The sequence below is a fragment of the Carassius carassius genome, chromosome 32 (genome assembly GCF_963082965.1).
Source record: "Carassius carassius chromosome 32, fCarCar2.1, whole genome shotgun sequence".
NCBI lineage: Eukaryota > Metazoa > Chordata > Actinopteri > Cypriniformes > Cyprinidae > Carassius > Carassius carassius.
In genome coordinates this window covers 12,707,290-12,732,834 of record NC_081786.1, presented here as the reverse complement: position 1 = coordinate 12,732,834, position 25,545 = coordinate 12,707,290, and the positions used below count along the sequence as shown (strand labels likewise).

At 38.2% G+C, this 25,545-nt stretch overlaps 2 protein-coding genes and 2 long non-coding RNA genes across 4 annotated transcripts; 2 read left to right on the top strand and 2 right to left on the bottom strand.

Annotated features, from left to right (window-relative positions):
- Nucleotides 1-209: 209 nt before the first annotated feature.
- Nucleotides 210-8,898, bottom strand: LOC132112742 (isoleucine--tRNA ligase, mitochondrial-like). Its single transcript, XM_059520385.1, has 24 exons — nucleotides 8,758-8,898; nucleotides 7,988-8,288; nucleotides 7,692-7,814; nucleotides 7,387-7,540; nucleotides 6,287-6,435; nucleotides 5,399-5,448; nucleotides 5,166-5,275; nucleotides 4,992-5,082; nucleotides 4,785-4,900; nucleotides 4,520-4,689; nucleotides 4,343-4,433; nucleotides 4,058-4,209; nucleotides 3,539-3,699; nucleotides 3,351-3,453; nucleotides 3,105-3,198; nucleotides 2,887-2,995; nucleotides 2,703-2,805; nucleotides 2,498-2,623; nucleotides 1,790-1,921; nucleotides 1,604-1,710; nucleotides 1,379-1,524; nucleotides 1,114-1,304; nucleotides 840-984; nucleotides 210-606 (listed from the first exon to the last, which is right to left on the bottom strand). The coding sequence occupies exons 2-24, from the start codon at nucleotides 8,159-8,161 to the stop codon at nucleotides 461-463; spliced, it is 2,943 nt and encodes a 980-aa protein (XP_059376368.1). The 5' UTR covers nucleotides 8,162-8,288; nucleotides 8,758-8,898; the 3' UTR covers nucleotides 210-460.
- On the top strand, nucleotides 8,843-9,750 carry LOC132112743 (uncharacterized). Its single transcript, XR_009425031.1, has 2 exons — nucleotides 8,843-8,964; nucleotides 9,170-9,750. It is a non-coding gene; the product is annotated as an uncharacterized LOC132112743 (long non-coding RNA).
- Nucleotides 9,751-9,866: 116 nt separating this feature from the next.
- LOC132112744 (uncharacterized) lies at nucleotides 9,867-11,232 on the top strand. Its single transcript, XR_009425032.1, has 2 exons — nucleotides 9,867-10,164; nucleotides 10,677-11,232. It is a non-coding gene; the product is annotated as an uncharacterized LOC132112744 (long non-coding RNA).
- A 6,634-nt stretch (nucleotides 11,233-17,866) lies between these two features.
- qrsl1 (glutaminyl-tRNA amidotransferase subunit QRSL1) lies at nucleotides 17,867-25,532 on the bottom strand. Its single transcript, XM_059520380.1, has 11 exons — nucleotides 25,405-25,532; nucleotides 24,938-25,097; nucleotides 24,758-24,856; nucleotides 24,564-24,660; nucleotides 23,897-24,058; nucleotides 23,390-23,565; nucleotides 23,188-23,300; nucleotides 21,878-22,070; nucleotides 21,249-21,366; nucleotides 18,698-18,903; nucleotides 17,867-18,284 (listed from the first exon to the last, which is right to left on the bottom strand). The coding sequence occupies exons 1-11, from the start codon at nucleotides 25,465-25,467 to the stop codon at nucleotides 18,067-18,069; spliced, it is 1,605 nt and encodes a 534-aa protein (XP_059376363.1). The 5' UTR covers nucleotides 25,468-25,532; the 3' UTR covers nucleotides 17,867-18,066.
- Between the last annotated feature and the right edge of the window lie 13 nt (nucleotides 25,533-25,545).

Here is a 25,545-nt window from a genome sequence, read left to right as displayed (position 1 = left end):
AACAGACTTCTGCTTTGGCTTTATGAATGAGTCACACTGACATTACAGTACATCTTCAGTTCAAAATATGACAATAAAATATACCCTTTCCTGGGTTAATATCCATAAAAATAAGATCGATCTGTTCAACCAAACCTTTCACCTATGGACATATACATACACAAAGGCCCTTTTCAGTGTACTGAATCAATTTGCTTTTAACCTGCAGCAGAGAACTGCGCTGTTTTTTCTGAATCTGGACATTTTTTGCTTCCAAATTCCTGCTTTATTCACTTATAACAGTTCATCTCCCGTTTTACCCCTGAAAAACACGATCCCCCTCTCCCACAGCTTCAGACAACTTTCTGCCCGTTACAATAGCAGCTTCACACTGGTCTGTGTTAGCCCTTGCAGTCTTGTTCACCAGAGGAAGAGGACGAGGAGGGCCGGTGGGCAGTAATCATGGCAACAGTCAGGGTGATTACTTGGCGTTTTCCAGCACGGTTTTGCATCGTGGGCAGAGACAGTCTGGCTCATCTGATGTGTACCGTCGACATCTCGGACAGCGTGTCAGAGAGGTGGGCATCGCAGCTACACTGTATGAACTCTCCTCACGAATCATGCCCCCTACACAACACACAGATGAGCTTAACATCCACTGTTTCACAAAACTACCTGAACGAGTTACTTTGGTAAAAGACAAAGGTTAACTGCTTATAGTTCAAATCATTGCATGTTACCAATCAGTGGTTCTCAATCTTTCTGACTCAAATTCTCAACAATTAAAATATGCAAATTTACTGTATGTGTCTTGAACACAACAGCCTAGCCAGGACTTTTAATTTCTATTCACATCTTACCTTCCAGGTTGATGAGGAAGTTTCCTGTGCTTGTGACGGCATCCGATGGCAAATCCTGTGGGAGAGAGCTTGTCAAAGTCGTGCGTGAGGTCATCATGAGCTCGGTCAGCTGGGAGCAGGTGGATGTGGGCTCCTCTTGAAGAGACTGACAGGGAGGGGAAAAAATGTACAGAATACTTCACTACTAAGAAAACTCACACATCACAAATAAGGCTATGTTTCTGCGGCCAACATTTGTGCTGGTGTGAACAGGCCTTCAAAATCTATGATGTACCTCAATGAGCTCAAAGAACAGGCCGGGCTCAATGGAAATGATGAGTTCATACTTGGCAGCATTACATCCCGGAATAGATGACAGGAAGGAATCTCTGATAGCACACGCGCCCTCCACCGCTTCCTCCAGTCCTGGCCTCCGCCACACAGAACTGGTCTTAATCCAGCCACTACGAAACAAAGTGTCCCCCTCTACAGAAGAGAGTATGAGAAGTGTTACAGTCTGTAGACATACAGCATCAGTTGTACAGAAACCGCGTGTGTACCATCATGTCCTGGAGCGTGCAGGTACACCTCCTCAGCGAGATGAGGGAGCACAGGAGCGATAGAACGGCTCACTCCATCCAGAATCTCTTCTAGAACCGTCTGACATGACCTCCGACCAAGAGAGTCCTCAGGGTCACAGTACAGCCTGAGAGAGAAAATGAGAGCGTGACTTTTTGCTACAGAACAGGATTCAAGTTACAAAACCGAATGTGTGCCGTGGTTACCGATCTTTAATGATGCTGAAATAGAAGTTGGATAAATCTCTGGTGATGAAGGATTGCAGCAGACGGATGACACGGCCATTGTCAAACTCACTGTAAGCATCCGTTACCTGCAGCACACACAAACACACTTGATGTGAGCGACTGCAGAGTAGAGCTGGTTTATGTTCTGTTAACATGGAGACTCACCTTCATGCTGAACTCTCGGAGCACGTGCAGCATGTACTGATCTACGTAGTGCATTAGTTTAGGGTCCACAGCCTGGGAACGAGGATCAAAACCCTGAAGATTACCCAAGAGAAACCTCAGTGTGTTCCTCAGCTGGAGAGAGATCAGTTGAAAGAGAGGCCATCGGCACATAAACATTTGGATTTATAATACTGTTCAAACGTTTGGGGTAGTGAAGTCAAGTTACTTGATCTAAACGCAGTAAAACTATAATAATCAATACATTTCAAAATAACCAATTACTATGTGAATGTATTTAAAAAGGTCATTAATTCCCATGATGGCAAAGCTGAATTTTCGGCAGCCATTACTCCAGTCTTCAATGTCACATGATCTTTCAGAAATCCTTCTAATGCCGATTTGATGAATTTTAAAATATTACTTCTTATTATCAATGTTTAAAAGTTATGCCGTTTAGGTTTTTTTGTGATATTTTTATTTAAGGATTCTTTGAGGAAAAAGAAAGTTCAAAAGAATACCATTTCTTTCTAATAGAATTCTTTTGTAACACTATAAATGTATTTTTTATCTATTGCATCCTTGCTAAATAAAAATGTATTAATAAAAAAACTTCTTTCTGACCTCAACATTTGAAAGCTATTGTACGAAACACCCTTTGAACTAGAACTGATTGGCAGGAAACTGATGCATTTCGTTTATAAGCCAGACCTTGTTGATGCTGTCTTTAGCAGCGTTTAGTATGTTCGGCCCGATCTGAACTTCAGAAAACACATTCGACTCTGCAACCCACCATCTCAAAACATCAGCACCATATGGAGGGGACACAGACAAGTCCTGGGAGAGAGAAATTGATGTTTGAAAACACTGACTGACTGATATAATTCGATTCTAGAATTGGCTGATCATATCTTACCTTCCCTCCATTAATAACAACATCTGGGTCGATCACGTTGCCTATGGACTTAGACATTTTTTCTCCTTTCTCACTCACAGCAAATCCATGGACCACCAGAGCTCTGAAACACACACAGAAGGTCACCAGTGTTTTTTTACATGTATTTTTCTTTTGCATATACACATGCATTTGTATGACTCACTTGTAAGGGGCTTTATTCCGTACAGCTACACTGGTGAGAAGAGACGACTGAAACCAACCGCCGACCTGATCTTTCCCTTCAACGTATGAGTCTGCACGCGGATCTGATTCTGAAAGAGAGAGAGGGGCAGTAAGATTACACTACAACACAACTAAATACTTCTGGATCTTGACACACCAAATACATGAAAACAATGAAGCACCGCTTTGACTACTCACCAGGTAGCACTGCGGCCCATGAGGCCCCGCTATCAAACCAGATATCTAGGACATCTTCACCCCGAACATAATCAGACACTGCACCTGCTTTACTCTGACAAACAATTTAGAACATATACTGAATCGTTTTGGAGCAACAATCAGAATGGTTTCTGAATGATCATGTGACATAAGAGACTTCTTAAAAAAAAATAAAATAAAATAAAATTATTTTCAAAATTCTTCCGGTAGTATATGAAAATGTACCTTCTGAAGCACCTCTGGAGTCAGAAACGTCTCCACTGGCTCCATCCACCAGCTGTCACTCCCCTTCTCAGAGAAAACCTTAGCAATGTGTGTCACTGAATGTCTGAGAGAGAAAGAGGGATTAGGACTTTTAGCTTAAAAAGTCTTTATATGTGTTTGATTGGGTCTATGACGGTGTAAGTATATACTTGTTTAAGAGTGGCTCTCCAGTCTCTTTATGGTAGAACACTGGAATGGGGACGCCCCAGCTCCTCTGCCGGGATATACACCAGTATGTTCTTCTGTCCAGCATCGCCAACAAACTAGACCTCGCCGATTCAGGTATCACACGCACCTTCTTAAGGGCATCCTATAAAAACACATCCAAAGTGTATTTCTGTAGATAAGCACTTATATATAGCTTGAAACGTATTAGAAATCAGTTGCATTTTCTAATACTTTTGCATTATTAAAAAAACTGAAACAAAAAAAAACATGCCCAGATCACTCATAAAAAAAAAAAGTAAATATGTACACATTATTTTCTAAAATGGACTTAATTTACTAGAAGCAAAATATTGTAAAAAAAAACAAAAAAAAAAAAACAAATGTAAAAATCTTAACAGTCCTAAAAACATTTTTTATTTGCTTAAAATAAAAATATAATAATATGGGGGTAAAATATGACCCATGTATATGCTATTCTATTCAGGAGGCCACTGGCTCACCTTGGCTTTGTCGTTGAGGCTGGCTGTGTTAATAAACCATTGTTTACTGGCTCTGATCACGACTGGCTGTTTGGTCCTCCAGTCATACGGGTAACTGTGGACACAGTCCTCCTCCTTCACAATGGCACCCACTGCCTGCAGCATTGAGATTACTGCCCACACACACACACATAACATTAGTTATGGTAACAAGAATGCATATTCTTTTATCATTTCATACGGTCAAATTTAGTTCTATTTTTCTTGTAACAACATTTTCTCTTTCCTCCAATCTGACCCTCTCACCTGTGGTATTGCCTTCGGTCATCACAGATTTCTTCTGCAGTTCAGGCCCAGCCAGTTCTGTAAACCTGCCCTCCTCATCCACTATGCACTCCTACAGAAAGAAATACTTCAATTAATTGTCGTGACAACAACCATATATTTTCCTGTTTTCAGCATATACAGATGTGGGTGACATACTACTGGCAGATTAAAGTGCGTAGCAACACCGTAGTCCTCCATGCCGTGGGCGGGAGCTGTGTGGACCAATCCGGTTCCCTTAGTCATGGTCACATGATTAGCCGGCAACAAAGGCGCTTGTTTTGCAGGAATTGTGGGATGCTGACAGACTCCACCTTCGAGGTCTGACCCTGGAGATGAGTGAAAGAGAAACAGAAAGAGGCTTAGGTTCGTTTAAAAGGCATCATTTGAAATGCTTCAGGCCAAAAACAAACACTGGATCTACCTGTGAATGTGGCCAAACTTTCCAGATTTGTCTTCAGCACAGAGGCGAGGCTGCTGATGCGCTCTGAGGCCACTAGGAGGAGCTGTTCGTTATCAGCTCGCTTAACTAAAGAGTACCTGAAGAAGAGGAAAGACATGTGATCACGAATGTCTCCATTGAATCAGATCGCCTGAATTCCACTGACAGATGCATAGGTGTGTGACTTACTGTACTTTGGGCATGTAACAAACCGCTTGATTGGCTGGAATAGTCCATGGCTGAGTCGTCCATATCAGAGCATACACATGACCCCAGCTTTCTGAAGCACAGACAAAAATACTGGCATCAGAAACAGCAAAATGATTCTGTGGCCTGTAAAGAGTGTGTGGCACCGGGACACACCTGCTTTGGCAGCGAGTTTGGCTGGCAGGGTGAGCAGGGGGAAAGTGATGTACAGAGCGCGGCTCACATGTTCTGGATTATACTCCAGCTCAGCTTCTGCAAGCGCCGTCCTTCACAAAGAGAGAATACAGCAGATATCTGTACAACATCTAAATCCTCAAATTCAAAGCATCCTGTCTGTTATGTTTTATTAAAGGCTTTAAGTGAAACTGCAAACATTGAGCTTCTCTCACCTGGATGATGGTGACCAGAAAACAGGTTTATAGTCCTGATAAATTAAACCCTGTAAGCAAAGATAGAAAAAGAGGGGTAAAGTGAGAAACTTTCAATGATATGAGGGTGCATACACTACTATTTTAAAATCTGGGGTCATCAATGTTTGGTAACACTTTAGTATAGTGAGCAATTCTCATTATTATCTAGTTGCTTATTAGCATGCCTATTATTAACATACGGGCTGTTTATTAATACTTATAAAGCACATATTCTGGATGACCTTATTTTACATCTCTAATACTACACAACACCTAAACTTAACAACTACTTTACTAACTATTAATAAGCAGCCAATTTAAAGTTTGTTGAGACAAAAGTCGTAGTTAATGGTTTGTAAGACATTAATCCTTTTTTTCAGCAAGGACACATTTAATTAGTCAAAAGTGACATTAAAGATAATAGAAAATATGTTATAGAAATATACTGTATCTTATATTATATTTTATAGTGTATATATTATAGAAATATTTGAATTTATGCAAAGAACACTGACAAAATGTACAACTGTTTCCAACAATTCACTGTATTAGAATGATATCTGAAGAATCATATGACACTGAAGACTTAGGTAATAGAGTAATCGGGTATATATTTTAAAACATATTCAAATATTTAAAAAAATAAATACACATAAACATGTAAGTTTTACATTTTAAATTGTAATCGTATTTCACAACAAAAGTGTTTTTAATCAAATAAATGTGATTGCATTTTTTTCTCTAAACTTTTATTGTAGTGTATATCATTGCAGAATATTAATTTATAGGCAAACTACTCGAAGTACTTACATACAGAATGAAATCAAACATGTCAAACTGTGTTGTGCAGGAAAAAACTTCTCCCACCTTGTTATGCATATCTTGGAAGACTTTCAGTTGGGCCGCTTCATATTTCCCATCAAAGGTGTAATAACAATTCTCCCAATGCGCCATCACACCCCAGCGCTGGAATGCAGCACGCTGCCGAGATATGGCGCTCTCTGCAAACTCACGCGCTGAACGCAGAGACACACAGGCAGTTTTGGATTCACCAAAAGCAATGTATCTTAGCAACATTACTTAAAGGGATACTCCACCCCAAAATTATACTTTTTTCATTAATCACTTACCCCCATGTCGTTCCAAACCCGTAAAAGCTTTGTTCGTGTTTGTAACACAATGAAAGAGATTTTGGATGAAAACCGGGAGGCTTGTGACTGTCCCATAGACTGCAAAGTAAGTTACACTGTGAAGGTCCAGAAAAGTATAAAAAGCATCGTCAGAATAAGTCCATCTGCCATCAATGTTTTAACTGTAATGTTATGAAGCGACAAGAATACTGTTTGTAAGCGAAGAAAACTAAAATAATGACTTTATTCAACAATTCCTTTGTCAACAGTCTCCTCTGTGTCTCTCCATATCACCGTATGCTCTTCTGTGTCAGCCGGCGCCACAAGGATGTGCTGTGTTCTCTCAAATCAAAGCATAAATACACATAGAAACAGTGCATCCTTATGGCGCGACTGATACAGAAGAGCATACGGTGATATGGAGAGACACAGAGGAGACTGTTGACAAAGGAATTGTTGAATAAAGTCATTATTTTAGTTTTCTTCGCTTACAAACAGTATTCTTGTCGCTTCATAACATTACAGTTAAAACATTAATGGCAGATGGACTTATTCTGACGATGCTTTTTATACTTTTCTGGACCTTCACAGTGTAACTTACTTTGCAGTCTATGGGACAGTCACAAGCCTCCCGGTTTTCATCCAAAATATCTTAAATTATGTTCAGAAGATGCACGAAGCTTTTACTGGTTTGGAATAACATGGGGGTAGGTGATTTATGAATACATTTTCATTTTGGGGTGGAGTTTCCCCTTAACTGACAGGTTATTTCAAGCGTCTAAGATCTAGACAACAGTCTTTTTTGACCAGATCATTCCTTATATGTATCGTCCTGACCTTTCTGTCGGATTTGTAGAGGTGTCAGCTCATTGGCTCCCAGGTCTCCAAGTGCTTTGAGCTCAATGGGCAGCCCATGGCAGTCCCAACCAGGCACATAGTGCACCTGTCTGCCTCTCAGCACCTCGAAACGGTTCCGGATGTCTTTGAGGATCTACAGGAGAGATCAAATACAGATGCTGATTGCAGATTAGTTAATGTGTGTGGCCCCAAACCTCCCAAACAAGCTCAGCTTTTGGACCTTAGTATTTCTAATTCCCTGCATATGTCCATGACTTATGTGCATATGATCTGACAGAATGTACCTTATTGAGAGCGTGCCCAACATGCGGGTCCCCATTGGCATATGGTGGTCCATCATGAAGGCAGTACTCCTTTTTAGCTTTTTTCTCTCTCTGCCATGTGTACAGCTGGTCAAAACCACATTTCTGTAGAACACAGAAAAGTTCAAACTCCAACAAAAGACAACCACATACTTGATCTCAAGCTGTGGTGGCTGTTATAGAAGTGTTGTAGCATAATGTCATCTTAATCATTCACTTTGATTTATGAAGTAACAGAACATAACTTCAGTATCTGGATCTGGATCTGTCACTGTTACCTGCTGGATCTCTCGCTCCAGTAGGTTCGGCCCGTTCACTCTCATGGGGAAGTCAGTGCGGGGCAGCAGCACAGTGTCCCGGTACCGGCCAGCTGCGGCCCCGGAGCACAGACAGCGCAGTCCCCATCGAGCCACACCGCCGAGCCCTACCGCCGAACGCCGAACCAGCAGCATGAGGGACTCTGACAGGAGAGTTTGCGACCAGAATGAGAGTCTGTTGTGGGATGTGACCTCCTCCTCCTCTGCATGGGCGGCACTGTGTGTCTACCGGAACCATAGAAGCAACGCAAATCTACGGGAGCTGAGAAGAAACAAGCTCTCCACATAAACGAAAACGCCTTTATCATGATGTGAATGGGGATTTGAAACACAAGAGAGCGCTGTGAGGTCACTAATAATGACTTAGAAGGCAGGTTTAGACAAAATGTTTAAACAAATCTTTGAAATGCTTAGTTTTAGGATCAAAGCTTTTAGCTTAAATTGTGGGGGCTAAACATGTGACGTTAAGGTAATCCAAAGAGGACTGAAAGATGTACATATACACGTTCCCAAACAAAAGCCATCATATTTGATACATTTAATAAGTTTCTTCAGTACGATAAATGCTCATCTTGAAAACAATGTAAAATGTTATAAAACAATATAAAAAGATGTCTATGTACTTAATGGTAAAGCGGCCGTACAGTTTACTGTTGCTATGGTTAAGACTACACTATTTCATTATGTTATAACAAGAGAACATGTAAAACAATTGAACAGTTTATCTTTACCTTCATTACCTCCTCGGTGGGCGGGTGTTTTTGACGTCACTTCGGTATTAAAAGGCCCATGACTGCCTCAGCATTGAGCACAGACCCTTGATCCAGCAAGAAACTTCTCCAGAAGAAGATAACACAGGCATAAGAATGAATAAACTTTGGATTCTGAGTTTTGCGGTGCTACTCATCACCATACCATTTTCAACTCAGGTAGGCGCAGTGATTTTCTCATTTATAGATTTATAGCACTTATTTGTTGTGTTCATGTTTTAAATAGTAGGTATAATTAATAAAATGTGGTAGCAAAGTGCATCTACATATAGATCCAGTATTGTGAAATCAAATAACATGGACACAGTAAAATGTGAGCACTTTTTCAGAATTTTCTTTACATTCTTGTTTGGTGTAGGATAGCACTGAGCAGAAGTCACAAAGCAGTAGCTCATCATCCGTGACTTCCTCCACGAATTCCAGCGCTCTAGGATTGGGTCCTGTGCCCACCACACTGTACCTGCTGATCCCTGCAGCCACCCTGGGCTTCATTCACAGCATATCCTAAAGTGATCGATGGAGAGCGCTCACCATAGATGACCCACACAGAGACAGTGGCGAAATGGACAGCCATCCACCCAAAGAGCAAACTTTTCCACAAATCTTGAAGACAGAAGATGCCTCAGCTCACATTTTTGTAATGGATTTTAAGTAATGAAAATGAATAAAGTTTTGAGAATTTCTCCAAGAGGGATTTGTTTGGTTACATCTGTTTTAGGGAGCTTCAAAGACACCTGCAGCTTTGGCTCTTTGTTTTAGAGCTCACCTACTCAATGGCAAATTCCCTTGGAAGAGTTCGATTCTCCTGTGCTCAGTATATGATTGAGATGAAGCAAGTTAACAAAACTCCATTACTTTAATCAGTAATCACATTAAAATTTTAGTCTAATTTCTGTAATGACGGTGTGTACTACAAATTTGACATTTTACAATAAATGTGATCAATGTACTACATTTCAGAATGTACATCTCATTTTTTCATTCAAATCAGTATGAATGTTTCCTCCTAAGATATATAATCAGAGTTTCATAATAGTTTCCCCCATGTGTTTTATTAAAGAATTAGATATTCTAGTTAGAAATTTATTCGAGAATTTAGTGTATTTGACATTTTGAAAACAGTTTTAAGAGATGAAGGCACTGTACTGATAGAGGATGTGATCCTGCTCTTAAACCAATGGTCAGGCGCTTAAACACGTCACACATTATTCACGGTGAGAATAAAACTCCCCTCCTGCACCGCATAAGCACAAACTCTACCCACAGAAAACATCTCTGCAAGGAGAAAAAGAAGGCATAATCATGAATAAAATACTGGCATTGTGCATCGGGTTACTGATTATAACCTTACCTTTTTCATCTCAGGAGGTAGGCACTGTGATTTCTTTCCCTCTTGCCTTACTTTTTTTTTTTTTTTATGATTATGATTTTTTTTTCTATCTTTCTTATTTATTCTTTGATCATTTTTGTTCATTAATATTTAAATAGTAATAATACCAACAAAGTGCATTTCAAAGCAGCTTCTCAAAATAAACAGTTCTTTTTTCAGTTTTTGTTATCTAAAAAACAAAGGAAAAAAGCGGTTAACCTAAAGTGGACGTTCTGTGGTAACATCAAAATTAACTGGCTTTAATTAAACTCCATACATATATATATATATATATATATATATATATATATATATATATATATATATAATTAGAAGCAATTAATTTTGATGTTACCACAGAACGTCCACTTTAGGTTAGACAGATAGATAGATTTTAGAAATTAATCAGCAGCCTAGCAACTGCACTTTTCTACTTTAAAAGTGCACATAATACATTACTATAAAATAACCTGCTTATTTATTCAGACTTTTTTTTCATGTTGGTGTATAGGGGGGAAATGAAACCAAACCAACTACAACTACATCCAAGACTCAGACCAGTGCTGCAGGATTGGGTCTGCTGCCCACCATGCTGTGCCTTCTGATCCCAGCAGCCACCGTGGGCTTTATCCACAGTAGATCCTAAACTGGCTGGAGAATATTCAGATGACCAAGAGGAGCAAAGATAGATAGCCAGTCACATGAAGACCACTCTTTCCCAAAATTCTTGAAGATATAAGACACAAGAACAGCTCAATAAGAAGATGCCACAACAAATCAACATTTTTTAAATAATAATAATAAAAACTGGGATTTAAAGGAAAATGTCCACTGTATACTGAACCAAGGATCATCCAAACCCCAAAGAAACCACACCATCAAACTCTGTTGCGTTTTAGTATTTTACTTTAAATTGGACTCATCAGTTGCCACATCTTGTGAAAGACTGTATGTATCTGATCACTGTAATCCACCTTCTCCAAAATATTTTTTGCACTAACTGTGATGAAATATTAATTGTAATGAATAAGAATATGTCTAAATGCACAATTAAAGTGGATGACTGTATATGACTGTGTGTGGCTTTTCATCCAAATTCAAATTAACATGTTATTCTTAAACATGCTATAATCTGACTCTAATTTATGCGCTTAGATTGTAATATTACACAATATTACACAATTTATCTTACATTGTCAATACAATTAGTGTGATCTTGGCTTTGAAACAATCTGCTTGGCATGTGTTTAGAGGAAGGAAGGTGTATGTGCAGTTTTAACAACCGAACAAGTAGATTACAAATATCTCTCAACTACAGCAGAATAAAAGAAGAAGTGCTGTCACAACATCCAGGTAGTTCAGTTAAAACACTCACACACAGTTCAGTATGCACCACACAGGACAATAAAAAGTTGCTCAGACAGACCACCACTCAGTTCACAATCAGTCTGATTGCTCAGGATTCAATTGATTTGACATTAAAGGCATCAAAATTGCTCACATGAGAAAAGCTGCCATTTTCTTGGCAATGATTCAAGGATTTCAGCAGCTTTGCCCACATCCTGCAACAGATGTATCCTTATCTGCAATTTCTGTCTTCATCGCTGTCTCTCTTTTTTTGTGTACTCACTTCAATCACACTTCTTTCTCTCTATGCAGATTGAAACATTATTTCAAACTATACTCTTCTATTTTATTGAATTACATTTCTTATACACTTAAGCTCAATTAACAGCTGGCCTGCAGTCTTATTTTAAAGAGTAGCTGTAACTGTGATTATTTGTGAAAGAAACAGTAAGTAAACACATTGAGCAAACTTAAGTAGAAAGACTGAAATAGTATTTTCTTTTTATTTATTTTGTACTACTTCAAAAAGATTACCTTGAACAGTAATAAAGGTCAGTTTTGAGATGCTGATGTGTTTTTTCCATGGATGTGAGACCACATTAGAGTGGTATAAGTGGTCAGCTCAAACTGAAACTGAAACAGGGAACCAAAAGGGTGTTTGTGAGAAACTGCATTGATCTTTTCATAGGTGAAGGACACGTAACCCTCCTGGGTTAACAGAAGTCCTCTCAGCCCAGACACTCTTGAGATGTTTGCTAAATAAATGCAAGTCTTTATTTTCTGAGCTTTTTCAAGAGAAGACTGTATAGTTTCTCATAATGATCCCATAGGGGCCAAACTGATGGTAAACAGAATGTCTCAGCGGTGTTGAATATTTACAGTAAACATCACACCTGTTTGCTGCTCATAAATGTCTGAGATTGTCTGATTTGATTTGCAGTGTATTTGACCCCTGAATTTATCATTTAGAGTTGATACTGAAACAAACAGCTAAGATTCTTTAATTACTTGACTAGAATCTATTGTTGTTATTGTTAACCACTATTAAAACTTGTTTTTGGTAATTGAAAAAAAGCGCAAATAATATAACTAAGTTCAACTTTGCCTTGATAACTAACTGAAATATGTTTAACTAATTATTACTCAAAGAAAAATAAAGCTATAAACTCATAAAAATGACAAAAATTAAAAATAAAAGTCAATGGTCAATGCTTCAGATTAACATTTTAATAGATAATAACAAAGTATATAATAACAGTAAAAGAACCCTTCTACATTCTATATTTGAATGCATTTTATGAATAAAATAATGGTAGATACTGCAGTAAATGCACAACATTCCTTCATCCGATAACGAAAGCAGGTAACGTGTGACACGTTTCATGTGACATCTTCCGGGCCCTCACATGATCTGATCTAAGTCAGATCATCATGTCTGAAATGAGAATAAACCCGAATAATAAGGGTGTTTTGTCCCTGAGCTGAGAGTACAGACCAGGATCTATAGCTTCTTTACCTGACAGACATGTCTGTAACCTTCCTCTTTCTCTTTGAAGCTATCTTTCAGTCTGTTGTGTAAACGTGAAAGCAGAACGGGCCATGAAAAGTTTCTTCATTCAGAGCATCGTTACGTCAATAGTTCTGCTCATTTATTACAGACCACCTCATGGGGCCCGGATGACCATAGTGCTCGATAGCCATAATTTCTTTTCTTACAGAGAATGCATCTTTCTCTCTCATTCTTTACAATCTACTTTCTGCAAAGAAGTGAAAATTTACATGGTTAATCTGTGGTTTAATTGTAACCCATCCACACCCAATTTCTTTTAAACACACACTTGGTGGTGTGTGGCTACACAAAAACCCACAGAAGTGGCTCATAACATTCTACTGTGAGTATCTTATTTGTATTTATCAGTGATTTGTAGCTCCTCTCTGAGAGCGTCTCAGTTAAGGCCTATCCATAACAAGGACGATAACTGTAATGATACCTATAAAGGTTTAATACTCATTCAGATTCTTTGAGAATATCACAGCTGTAAAACGAATGGCACAGAGGAATTATATCATTTGAGTCATTTGAGCATTTAAAATGACAGACGATCAGTAATGCTTTTTTTTTTTTTCTATGCACATTTAAAAAAATTACTTAAATGTCCTAATTGAACTCCTGTATGGCCTAATCCTGGCTTAGTCTAAACCCTGTCTGTGAAACCGGGGCTTAGTTTTATAGTTACTGTTCTTGTGTGAAAGGGACACGAATAGAAAAAACAGAACTCATTATAATCAGTGTTGTCTGGGAGTGACACCTATTCTGCTTTTAACACATATGCATGCTTGTGCTAGTTCTGACAACGAGACAAATGTATTTGCAACATTCACTTTGAGGCATCATGTAGATACCCATTGGGTATCAACGGAAGGGTTTGGTGTAGACATGCTAGGTGCAGTAACATTAGTACTGATAAAGTTCGATGTTGTTAGCATAGCAATGCATGGAGCAACAACCACACAGAGGTCATTTTTAAATCGAGCAGCTTTATGATCAGCACAGCAGATTAACATGACCAAAATCTATGTGGAAATTTTTCACTCTTGGGTGACTCTTCTGGTCTCATGGATTGCTAGTGAAATGATTGAATTTCATCCACGAGAAAATAAATGTAGACTACCTTTACTGAAGAGGAGCTTGTCCTCTCCATCAAATGTTTTTTCATTTCACTTACTAACAATCGTAAAAAAAAAAAAAAAAAAGAATTAGATTGCCATCTTATCTACAGAAAACAGAACATGCTGAAGTGACATGTCTAAAAAAATAATTATAACCTGGTGGATGTGGTTTTGTTTTGGCCTGTTGAAAGTTAAGTACTCATTTGAGCCACTTGAAGAGAAGAAGTGAAAATCCAGCGAACTGTTTGTTATGTATAACAGTTCTAAGGTACTGTGAGGGGTCACTGTCATTTTGCCAAGTAAGATATGTTCCTGGATCAACATTATTGTCCAAAAATACAGACTTAACCCAATCAATACCCCTAACCCTACCCATAATTTGTTCCTAAAATCAGTGGGAAATGATAGCTGAATGACAAGGGTGTAGAATCACTTAACCCTAAAACAGATATTTCCTGAAAAGTTCTCTCTATTCTGATTGGTTGATTTGAATGTTGTTCCAGGAACATGTTGTACATGGTGAAATCACACTCACCACTTTGAGGCCATTGGTTTTAAATAACCGTTTTTTTCTTTTTCTTTTTAAAGCATAAGCTATTTCTTGTTAGTGTGTGATTCGGGTAAATAACTAGAATACTGTCACAATCTCACAGGGAAGCAAAGGGAATGGGAGCAGCACGAAGCCACACGTTTTAATGATAAAAATAAAACCAAACACAGCTCTGAAACGCAGGACGACAAGACATAACAGTAACAAGGGATGAAACGAGGGAATTAATCAACATAACGAGCAAACACGAGAGACACACAGGTGGAATCATACAGTGACAGGGACAGGAAACCTGACCAAATAAGGGCAAGAAAGGCACATGAGGAGCAAAACACACAAAGCACGGAACAGTCTGACAAATATAAAGTTCAGTAAACTATAAAACAGTTTGCGCTACATAGTTCTAAAAATAAAAGAATATGATAACAAATAACATTTGCAATTTTAAGCAGCATAACACCTTTTTTAAAATTCTAAAATTAACGGAATTGGCTAACAACCGAAGTCTCACACATTCAGGTGAAAAATGGTAACATCCTTCCACCTCCGTTATTTTTTCTCAATAGTTTTCTGTATTGAATCTTAAGATAACTTATGAGATTGAATTATCCTTTATCAAGATTACTGTATGTAGGTAATTTTATTTATTTGAAGCCCTTGTCTTTGGTGGAAACTGTTTTGTTTTTCCTTGAATTTATGGGGTAGTCGTGGCCTAATGGTTAGAGAGTTGGACTCCCAATCGAAAGGTTGTGAGTTTGAGTCCTGGGCTGGCAGGAATTGTGGGTGGGGGGAGTGCATGTACAGTTCTCTCTCCACCTTCAATACCATGACTTAGGTGCCCTTGAGCAAGGCATCGAACCCCCAACTGCTCCCCGGGCGCCGCAGCATAAATGGCTGCCCACTGCTCTGGGTGTGTGCTCACAGTGTGTGTGTGTGTTCACTGCTCTGTGTGTGTGCACTTTGGATGGGTTAAATGCAGAGCACAAATTCTGAGTATGGGTCACCATACTTGGCTGAATGTCACTTCACTTCACTTTAATTTATGATATTTGTGCTGTGCGCCATATACACTTTTAACAATAGACAAAGAATTTTTTTGCCTGCAAACTTTTGTCAAAATGTGTCCATAACGTGCACATGTTCATTTGTGAAGATCAAAAAACATCTAGCTAGTGGTAGAACAGCTTTTTGTCTCATATATATTTAAAAGCCCAGTGTGGCTTTTCACATGAAAAACTATGTGATATGTATTGTGTGTGTACATTTGAGGGGCCACAGATGGCCAGCACATCCGGTGGAGACAGAAATGAGTGCACCGCTTCACTGATTAAATTAGACCAACTTCCTGCTGTGAGAACCACATTCACTTGTGATGAATGAAAAGCCTTCCAGGACTAAAGGCTGAAGAAGTACTGTACATTCTTAGACCATTGTGTGTGTTGTGGCCAGGTGTTTTCAGACTTTGTCGAGCAGTCTGTGTGTGACCGATTTCATTAGCAATTCGTCCCCTTGCAATTATAAGGTTCTATCTGCATTCGGAGTAGTTTTGAGATATTGAGCTTCAAAGTTTTTGCATTCCATTCGACTGTGTAGATAGAACCTTATTGTTTTTTAAAATAAAAATCCCATAATATATACGGCATAAAAAAAACTATCACAAAAGGTAAATAAATTGTCACAGAATAACAATATGGGAATAACTCAATTTTGACAAAAATGTTAGAAAGAACCTTATAATTCCAAGGGGACGAATTATCTTTCTCTCTCTAGGCCAATGAGAGCAGTTTTGACAGTTTAAAAAGTTACTTCCCCAGAGGCAGCAGCCATAAACCCTTTATTCCGTTAACCTTAGCCTTAGAAATAACTTCACATTCTGTGCATAACTGAAGCTCATTTCCGGTATAAGCTACTGTCATTCGTTAGAAACAGGATGTGTGCACTTTCAGAGCATGGTTAAACTGTACCACAAATGCTGCTTTGGTTGTCATGAAACTGTGGATTTAACAATGTTCTTCTGGAAATGGACAACCATTCTCTAAGACTACAATTAGCTTTTGTAGTCGTCCAGCTTGCACGGAAGACTGAGATCGCTCGTGCACACTCGAAGCGCACACACATAAATCAGGTTCACAGATTATCTGATTGCAATGCATATACGGTACATATTTTTTCCCACAGTCATGTTAACAGATTTTAAAGTGTTCACACTGCACAAGGTTTCGGTCCAGCAAGGCGTTTCATGAGCGGTGCGTCTGCAGCAGTGCACGAGATCGTTTCTGCTGCACTCGCTCAAATCAAGTGACAGCAAATTGTTTGCTGTAAATATGAAAACAAAAATGTAGTAATTACACCATAAATGCATATAATTAAAGTTTGGAGGTTTCACAGTCAACACATAATGGCTTGGTGGCTAGGTTTGAAAAGAGCACTTTTAGATGAACAAGGTAGAAAAACAAAGTTCTTTATGAACCTCAGGATTGCTTGTAATAAAGATTTAAATGCAAAAGAAACAGCGATAGAGCTGAGTGTTTCTGTCAGTGGTAAGTTTTAATTTAGAATGTTTGTGATGACTTAAGAAAAGCAGTTTAAATGCTTTGCCACTTGCAACTGGGATGTGATATTGATATTGCTATTATGCAACAATTGCATGAGAGTAAAAACAAAAATGCACTTCATGATCTAACATTTAGATAAGATAAATATGTATTTTTGAAAAATGTCTTTAAAAATGCTCCCCTCCACCCCTCAAAAAAACAAAACAAAAAAACATCTCCTCTAACAAGTCACCTATAAGAGGGAAATTCTTCCCCATTTTCAAAAATGAAATTCAGGCCTTGAATAAATGTAAAAAAAATCTTGATTGGAGTATTACTATAAATAATTCCACATGATAAAAATAAGGCTTTAAATATATAGTATCTGCCTCAAAAACCCTGATCGGAGCACCCCTAGTTCATAACACAATGCCATATTTAATTTTAAAATAATTATATGTACTTGATTTATTCAAATCTGAATTGCCAGTTACCATCTATGCTTTATTGTCTTCAAAGTGTTCACAAATAAAATTGCTGTTACTTGCATTTAAAAAAATATATTATTACTAGTAAGTTTAACTCCACGTACACCAATGCTGCAGAATAAATATGTTGTATTTTGAGAACATGAAGAGAGAATTAATCACTCAGACCACAGTCCAAAATACAGACAAGTCCCATATATCCAGTGGGCGCTCAAACAGCATTCACACTCACATTCTTACTTCTTATGAACCTAGACACTAAATATAATCCTCACAGGTTTTATTTCCTCTGTACTCTACTCCTCATTTTGGTTACGATCCGATTGTATTTGTCCTTTCTCTGACTGATCGGTTCAACTCTCTCTCATTTGATTCTCCATGTAAACGGATCGTTGGAAAATTGACTTTTTGTTCCATCCAGTGGGCTACGGTCAACAACTTCCAGTCCTGTAGTGTCTGACCAATCAGCTGCAGGCCGATGGGAAGACCTCTGTGTGAGAGGGCTGTTGGTACCGTGACAGCAGGTAAACCTGTGGTGGAAAAGAGCGAATCATACACTGTAAATACACATACTGTATATAGGATTTATTTTGGCTTAAAAAAGACCAGAAAAAGATGAATGAACTTTGGTTTTATCAGTGGTTCATTGATCCGTTAAAATCTCAATTGTAAATCTGTTTATGCTGCTTTAGGAAAATAACCCGCTTTAGTCAAAAGGTCACATGTAGCTGGAGGCCACATGCCCTTCTTGGTTGTTGTTGCCACGCAAAACTCCCTGACTGACCTCAGTAAGGCAAATTGGCCTGTCAAATCAGGTGATACAGATCACATTTGCACAGGTGACCAGATAAGCCATCAAGGACATGCAAAGGATGCAACTCGGTGGAACCTTCTTGGAATTAAGCGGTGTAATTTCTCTCTTAGATCCACTTCCTGTGCATACCTGCCATGTTGGCAGGTTGGGTGAAGACATCTTCCTGAGCACTGCGCGTGCGGTTGTCTTCCTGTATGAAGTCAGAGTAGCGTGCTGCATCACTCAGCGTTGTGGGTGTAAGGACAACATCTATGCCAGTGCGAAACACATTTTTAAAATCTTCAGCGATAAGACGCCGCATTTGTTGAGCTTTCACAAAGTAACGCTCGTAGTTCCTGAGAAGAAAGGAAGGGAAATATGTAGATTTGAAATGCTGATATCGGAGTAAAACTAAGACACATCTTTGCAAACTGAAAGTAATGAAGATACTGTGGTCAAATCTTTAAATTTTGGTGCAACTTGTTTGGTCAAGTAAAATAAAGTAAAACCGTATTAAATAGTGCAGCCTCACAGCATTGGCTTCAAAAGTGTAAGTGATTGACATTTCTTTTTGTCAGACAATTTTTTACCCAAAATACTTGAGGAAAATACATGTCACATGTTGGTTCGTTTTTTTTTATGCTTTTGAAACAAATTTCTTATTAACACCATATCTGCATTTATCTAGACAAATTATATATATATATATATATATATATAATTTGTATATAATATATAATTTTTTAATTTTGTTATATAATTTTTTTTATATATATATATATATTTAAATGCAGTTTACTCCTTTTATGGCAAAGATGAGTTTTTAGCAGCCATTACTCCAGACTTAACTGTTACTTGCTGAATAAATGTATTAATTTATTTTAAAAAAATTAATAAATGAATACATAAATAATGGTAATTGGTTACAATAAGGTTTACAATAAGGTCCTATTAGTTAACGTTAGTTAATGCATTATCTAACATCAACTATTAATAAGCAGAACATGTAAAATAGTATACAATAACCTAAAGGATTATTAGGAACACCATACTAATACTGTGTTTGACCCCCTTTCGCCTTCAGAATTGCCTTAATTATACGTGGCATTGATTCAACAAGGTGCTGAATGTATTCTTTAGAAATGTTGGCCCATATTGATTGGATAGCATCTTGCAGTTGATGGAGATTTGTGGGATGCACATCGAGGGCACGAAGCTCCTGTTCCACCACATCCCAAAGATGCTCTATTGGGTTGAGATCTGGTGACTGTGGGGGCCTTTTTAGTACAGTGAACTCATTGTCATGTTCAATTTGAAATGATTCAGGCTTTGTGACATGGTGCATTATCCTGCTGGAAGTAGCCATCAGAGGATGGGTACATGGTGGTCATAAACGGATGGACATGGTCAGAAACAATGCTCAGGTAGGCCTTGGCATTTAAACAATGCCCAATTGGCACTAAGTTGCCTAAAGTGTGCCAAGAAAACATCCCCCACACCATTACACCACCACCAGCAGCCGGCACAGTGGTAACAAGGCATGATGGATCCATGTTCTCATTCTGTTTACGCCAAATTCTGACTCTACCATCTGAATGTCTCAACAGAAATCGAGACTCATCAGACCAGGCGACATTTTTCCAGTCTTCAACTGTCCAATTTTGGTGAGCTTGTGCAAATTGTAGCCTCTTTTTCCTATTTGTAGTGGAGATGAGTGGTACCCAGTGGGTTCTTCTGCTGAAGTAGCCCATCCGCCTCAAGGTTGTGCGTGTTGTGGCTTCACAAATGCTTTGCTGCATACCTCGGTTGTAACAAGTGGTTATTTCAGTCAAAGTTGCTCTTCTATCAGCTTGAATCAGTCGGCCCATTCTCCTCTGTTCTCTAGCATCAACAAGGCATTTTCGCCCACAGAACTGCCGCATACTGGATGTTTTTCCCTTTTCACACCATTCTTTGTAAACCCTAGAAATGGTTGTGCGCGAAAATCCCAGTAACTGAGCAGATTGTGAAATACTCAGACTGGCCTGTCTGACACCAACAACCATGCCACGCTCAAAATTGTTTAAATCACCTTTCTTTCCCATTCTGACATTCAGTTTGGAGTTCAGGAGATTGTCTTGACCAGGACCACACCCCTAAATGCACTGAAACTGCCATGTGATTGGTTGATTGGTTCATTGCATTAATGAGAAACTGAACAGGTGTTCCTAATAATCCTTTAGGTGAGTGTATAATGTTAGTTAATAAAAATGCAAATGTTAGCTGAGGTCCGTTAAATAATATTTAACAGACACAACTTTTGATTGGAATAATGTATTTGTATGTTCATAATAAAATTTATTAAGATTAATAAATGCTTCAGAAGTACTTTTACTTGTTAGTTCATATTAACTAAAGTAGTTAGCTAAGGTTAACAAATCCAAGCTTACTGTAAAGTGTTACCATCAAACATTACTGACCTCAAACTTTTGAACAGTTGTCTAACTCTAAAAAATAATGTGGTACCAGTCCAGTAGTAAAAATGAGAAGTGGTCAGAGCTTAGGGGTGTAAGCAAGCGTAAGCTATTTACAACACAGTTTACCACGTTTTGTACATCTTTAAAGATGAATTTGCGTGAGAGGTGATAAAAACTATGAAGTACAAATCTACACATCTAAAATAGGTGCGAGACAACAGTGGTTCTCTTTTTGAGACTCTCACGATTTCAGAAGGAAGTAGTTTCCTGAGAGTATTCTTCGGCGAACCACATTGTTGAAGCCTTCATGTCGTGTGGTGGCGTACATGGCATCTGTGGAGCTGTCGACTTTACTGCGATGGCCTGAGGAGGTAAAAAAGGACATTTTCAGAAACACAGCACTGTTCAAAACTCAAATGGATATGTTCAAATTTTAGTTTGTAGTTGTAGCTATAAATAAAATAACACCTAGATTTTAAATCCATCGTGTTTATATGTATGTGAAAGTGAAAGTCGTGACATTTTCCAAGTATGGTAACCCATACTCGGAATTGGAGCTCTGCATTTAACCCATCCAAGTGCACACACACACACACACACACAGCAGTGAGAAGTGAACACACTGTGAACACACACCCGGAGCAGAGGGCAGCTATATAGCCAGTGTCCGGGAAGCAACTGGGGGTTCAGTGCCTTGCTCAAGGGCACTTCAGCCATGAGTACTGAGGGTGGAAGAGAGCCCCACCTACAACTCCTGCCAGCACCGAGACTCGAACCTGCCACATTTGGGTTACAAGTCCAACTCTCTAACCATTAGGCCACAGCTGCCCCAAATGTGTTGTGACAGTTTTAGACATGGTTAAGCTTTACGCACCATATTCAAGCCCATCGAAACGTGCCATGTTGGATGCAACCTCACAGCAACACAGGACGTGGTAACAGACGATGGAGTGCTGTGTGTGTGGCAGAGATACTTCTTGTACCCTCGCTCCTGCCTGCTCAAACATGGCTGCGACTCCACTCCACTGGGACAGAATGTCTTTAGACAGGCCCGGGGCGTGATACTCCTAAAATCATAGAAACTCTATTACAATATCATTTAAAGGTTAATCTTACAATAGCTATGTTTCCATCCAAACATTCTAACTTATGCACAAAACTGGAATATTGCATAAAACATTTGCGATTAAAGCACTGTTTACATCCAATGAGTCAAAGAGAACAAAATTGTCACTTCCTGGTAAACTAGTGCTAATTTCACTAAATATCACTAAGAAAACTAGGAGAAGCCACTGAATATAATAATTTTCATATATGATAAATTAATTGCTGTGGAGAAGACTGGTTCTCTGGTTAGTCAAGTTATCCTGTCTGGATATGCGCATGGAGGAATTTATTCAATAAATGTGTTTCCATCATAGTTTATGTGCATTTTTCTACTCAAACGTGCATATACGTTTTTTATGTGCATTTTCAGAATTTATACACACCTTGGCATTTCCATCCATTCATTTTTTTATGCAATATTTCAATTAAAAAAAAAAAAGGTGCATGGAAACAAAACTAATAAAAAATGTATGGGTCACATTCCAAAAAATAAATAATAACATTATTTAACATCTTTTTGTAACATTATTTTTTTGTTGTCGCATTATTGTGCCCTAAATTCTCCTTACTATAAAAAAAAAAACACAGTATGTAAATTTCATTATTATATTATAATAATTCTGCCTGGATTCTTTAAAAATGAAGCAGCATTAATTAAAGTTAAGTGAAATAATTATTACAATTATATATGTTTTTAGAGGTTTCATTTAAGCATTTTTTCACATTATAACAATAAGAATTATAAGTTTTCAAATTCTAACATGCTACTAAGGCATAATAAAACAAGCTTAACCTTCTTCATGCGAAATATAAACACTTATTTAAAAAAAATATCAATATAATCATAAATATTGATATTTATTAATTAAATAATAGATACATTTTAGGTCAGTATTTCATTTCAATAATTGTTATATTTTTATACGAGCCTAAAATGGATTTTCATTTTAATTATGGAAATATAACATTTTGTACAAATGCTAAAATAATTTGTAAAAACAATGCTTGTATGAACCAGTCTTCTTTAAACCACACTGAGCTGCTGTCTCCCAGTGGATTGTCTGAATGCAGCTGTACCTTTGGTATGCCGACACATATGTCTCTAATGTCAAAGTGCTCAGGAAGGCTGGGTGGGGTGCTGGGTGCCTCGACAGTTGTTGAGTCTCTCTCATCTCGGCCCTGCAGAATCCCTAAAAAACAGAATCAATCAAAAACATAAGGTACAGATTTAAATCAGTGACCCTTATATGTTAATCTCACCCTCAAACAGATCGCATACTTAAGACCGTGGCAGCATCATGGACACTCCTGGTCATGATTCCGGGCACATCCATTGAGTTGACCAGAGGGATGAGTCCGTGACGAGAGAGCAGGCCGTACGTGGGCTTCAGAGCCACGACCCCACAGAGAGAACCAGGGTTTCGTGTAGAGCCTCCTGTATCAGACCCCAAGGCTCTAAGAGAAGATTAGATATATAACATATACTAATTTTTTTTTAAATGCATAACTCAGTGTGTACATGAACACCTATCAATCAAATGCAAAGTACTACATTAGTAAATAGTTACATTTTGCTCAATTAGCCACCCAAAAAAGGTCACAAGGAACAAAATCTGAATTTTATCTTGAATTATAAGATGAACTAATTCAGATATACAAAGAACTATTCCTTTCCCTAACATATATGTACTAAGCTTAATGAACATGCTTGTATTGAAGCATAGGTTCAAGCTAAATTGACTATTAAATGTAGCTTGCATGACTTTATAAAGAGTTTTACACTTACAGGAAGCTGCTGAGAGACGCCACTGCTGCAGCACTACCTCCTGAACTTCCTCCTGTGATGGCCCAGTCAGAATCTGGATCTCCTGTGTACTGCTCACGGTATAGGCTTGTGTAGCTCCATGGGTTATGAACTGGACCAAACACCCCATCTGTACTTCCAGCTCTTAAGAAAGACAGAGTCGTTAAGATGTGCACCATACATGATCTATTGGTCTTTTTTTGCACTACAGTTCAAATGTTTGGGGTTGGTAAGATGTATAATCTTTTTTTAAAGAATTATCGGATATTTACCAAGGCTGCATTTATTTGATCAAATATACAGTAATACTATTATTACAATTTAAAATAAAATTGCGAACTGAATATATTTTTCAAATGGTAATGTATTCATTACTCCAGTCTTCAATGTTACATGATATTAAAAAATTTATTCTAATATGCTGATTTGGTGAAACATTTCCTAATCTGATCAATTGTTCTGTGCAATATTTTGTGGAAACTGTGATACTCTTTTTCAGGGGTGTTTGATGAATAGCATTTATTTGAAATATATATGTTTTAAAAATTATAAATTACTTTACAGCCACTTTTGATCATCCTTGCTGAATAAAAGCATTAATTACTGTTACAAACACCAAACTTTTAAAAAGTATGTGTGCGAGTCTTACCCCATTGCAAACTCATCCAAATTAGTTTTTCCAACAAGAACTGCTCCTTGATCCAACAGCTTCTGCACAACTGTAGCATTGAATGGAGGAACATAACCTACAAATCCAAACAGACAAAATATGATATTCACGAATCATCCGTGAAACGTAAAATTTTCTATGCGTCAGTCTTGCATTAATGCACTTTAGCTGACCTTTAAGCATGCTTGAAGCACAGGTAGTCTCAATGTTTTCTGTGCAGAAGTTGTCTTTCACAGAGAAAGGAATGCCATCCAGGGGACCAAGAGGTTTACCTTAAGTAAGGTAACAAGAAAACACATATAGCATTATTATTTAGAGCAAATTATTATTCAGCCATGAAAGATTTATATTACCTGTGCGGAGCCTGTTGTCTGCTCTCTGTGCTTGCTCCATAGCCGTCTCCTCTGTAATGGTGATAAATGCATTCAGGTAACGTGTCCTTTGTATCTGGTTGATGCATTTCCTGCAGAGCTCAGTGGCAGACACCCTCCCATCCCTCAGTGCCCGGGACACCTGCAGTAGGCACAGCACATTTGAATTTTTTAAACATTTATAGTGTTTTGTCGTTTTAGTAGGTAGATATATAAAAACCATTTGTATATATTTATCTAAAATAAAAATAAAAATATCATTACAAAATCAGTTTACACTTTTAGACTGGTCTTACAGCCTTTTCAGACTGGGTTTTGGGCTGATTTAAAAGGAAATTTTTTAAACATTATGTAACAGAGTGCCAAAACAGTACGGTGAATGTTTATAAAGTTACAGTTTCGTTTACGAGTAAGCTGTTTGGTTAATTAAAATTAAAATAAAGGCAGACCTCTCTAATGGACAGGCCGAGCATCGCTGCCGCCGGACGAAGCGCCGTACTGGAGGCTGACATGACACTTCCCGTTGACCTCGCTGACGTACCATTATTTCTGCTTTCTGATTGGTCGATCCAAGGGCGCTGCTGCATTTG

Bases quoted from the DNA above. Each gene is read 5' to 3' on its own strand.
- LOC132112742 (XM_059520385.1), bottom strand. From the start codon at position 8,161: ATGCTGCTGGTTCGGCGTTCGGCGGTAGGGCTCGGCGGTGTGGCTCGA. The intron at 4,901-4,991 runs GTAAGTCACACA...CCTCTTCTTCAG, and splicing joins TGTTACATGCCCAAAGTACA to GTACTCTTTAGTTAAGCGAG. The intron at 4,690-4,784 runs GTAGATCCAGTG...ACTCATCTCCAG, and splicing joins AAGTTTGGCCACATTCACAG to GGTCAGACCTCGAAGGTGGA.
- qrsl1 (XM_059520380.1), bottom strand. From the start codon at position 25,467: ATGTCAGCCTCCAGTACGGCGCTTCGTCCGGCGGCAGCGATGCTCGGC. The intron at 23,566-23,896 runs GTAAGTGTAAAA...ATCTTCTCTTAG, and splicing joins GCGTCTCTCAGCAGCTTCCT to AGCCTTGGGGTCTGATACAG. The intron at 21,367-21,877 runs GTGCGTAAAGCT...TTACCTCCTCAG, and splicing joins TTTCGATGGGCTTGAATATG to GCCATCGCAGTAAAGTCGAC.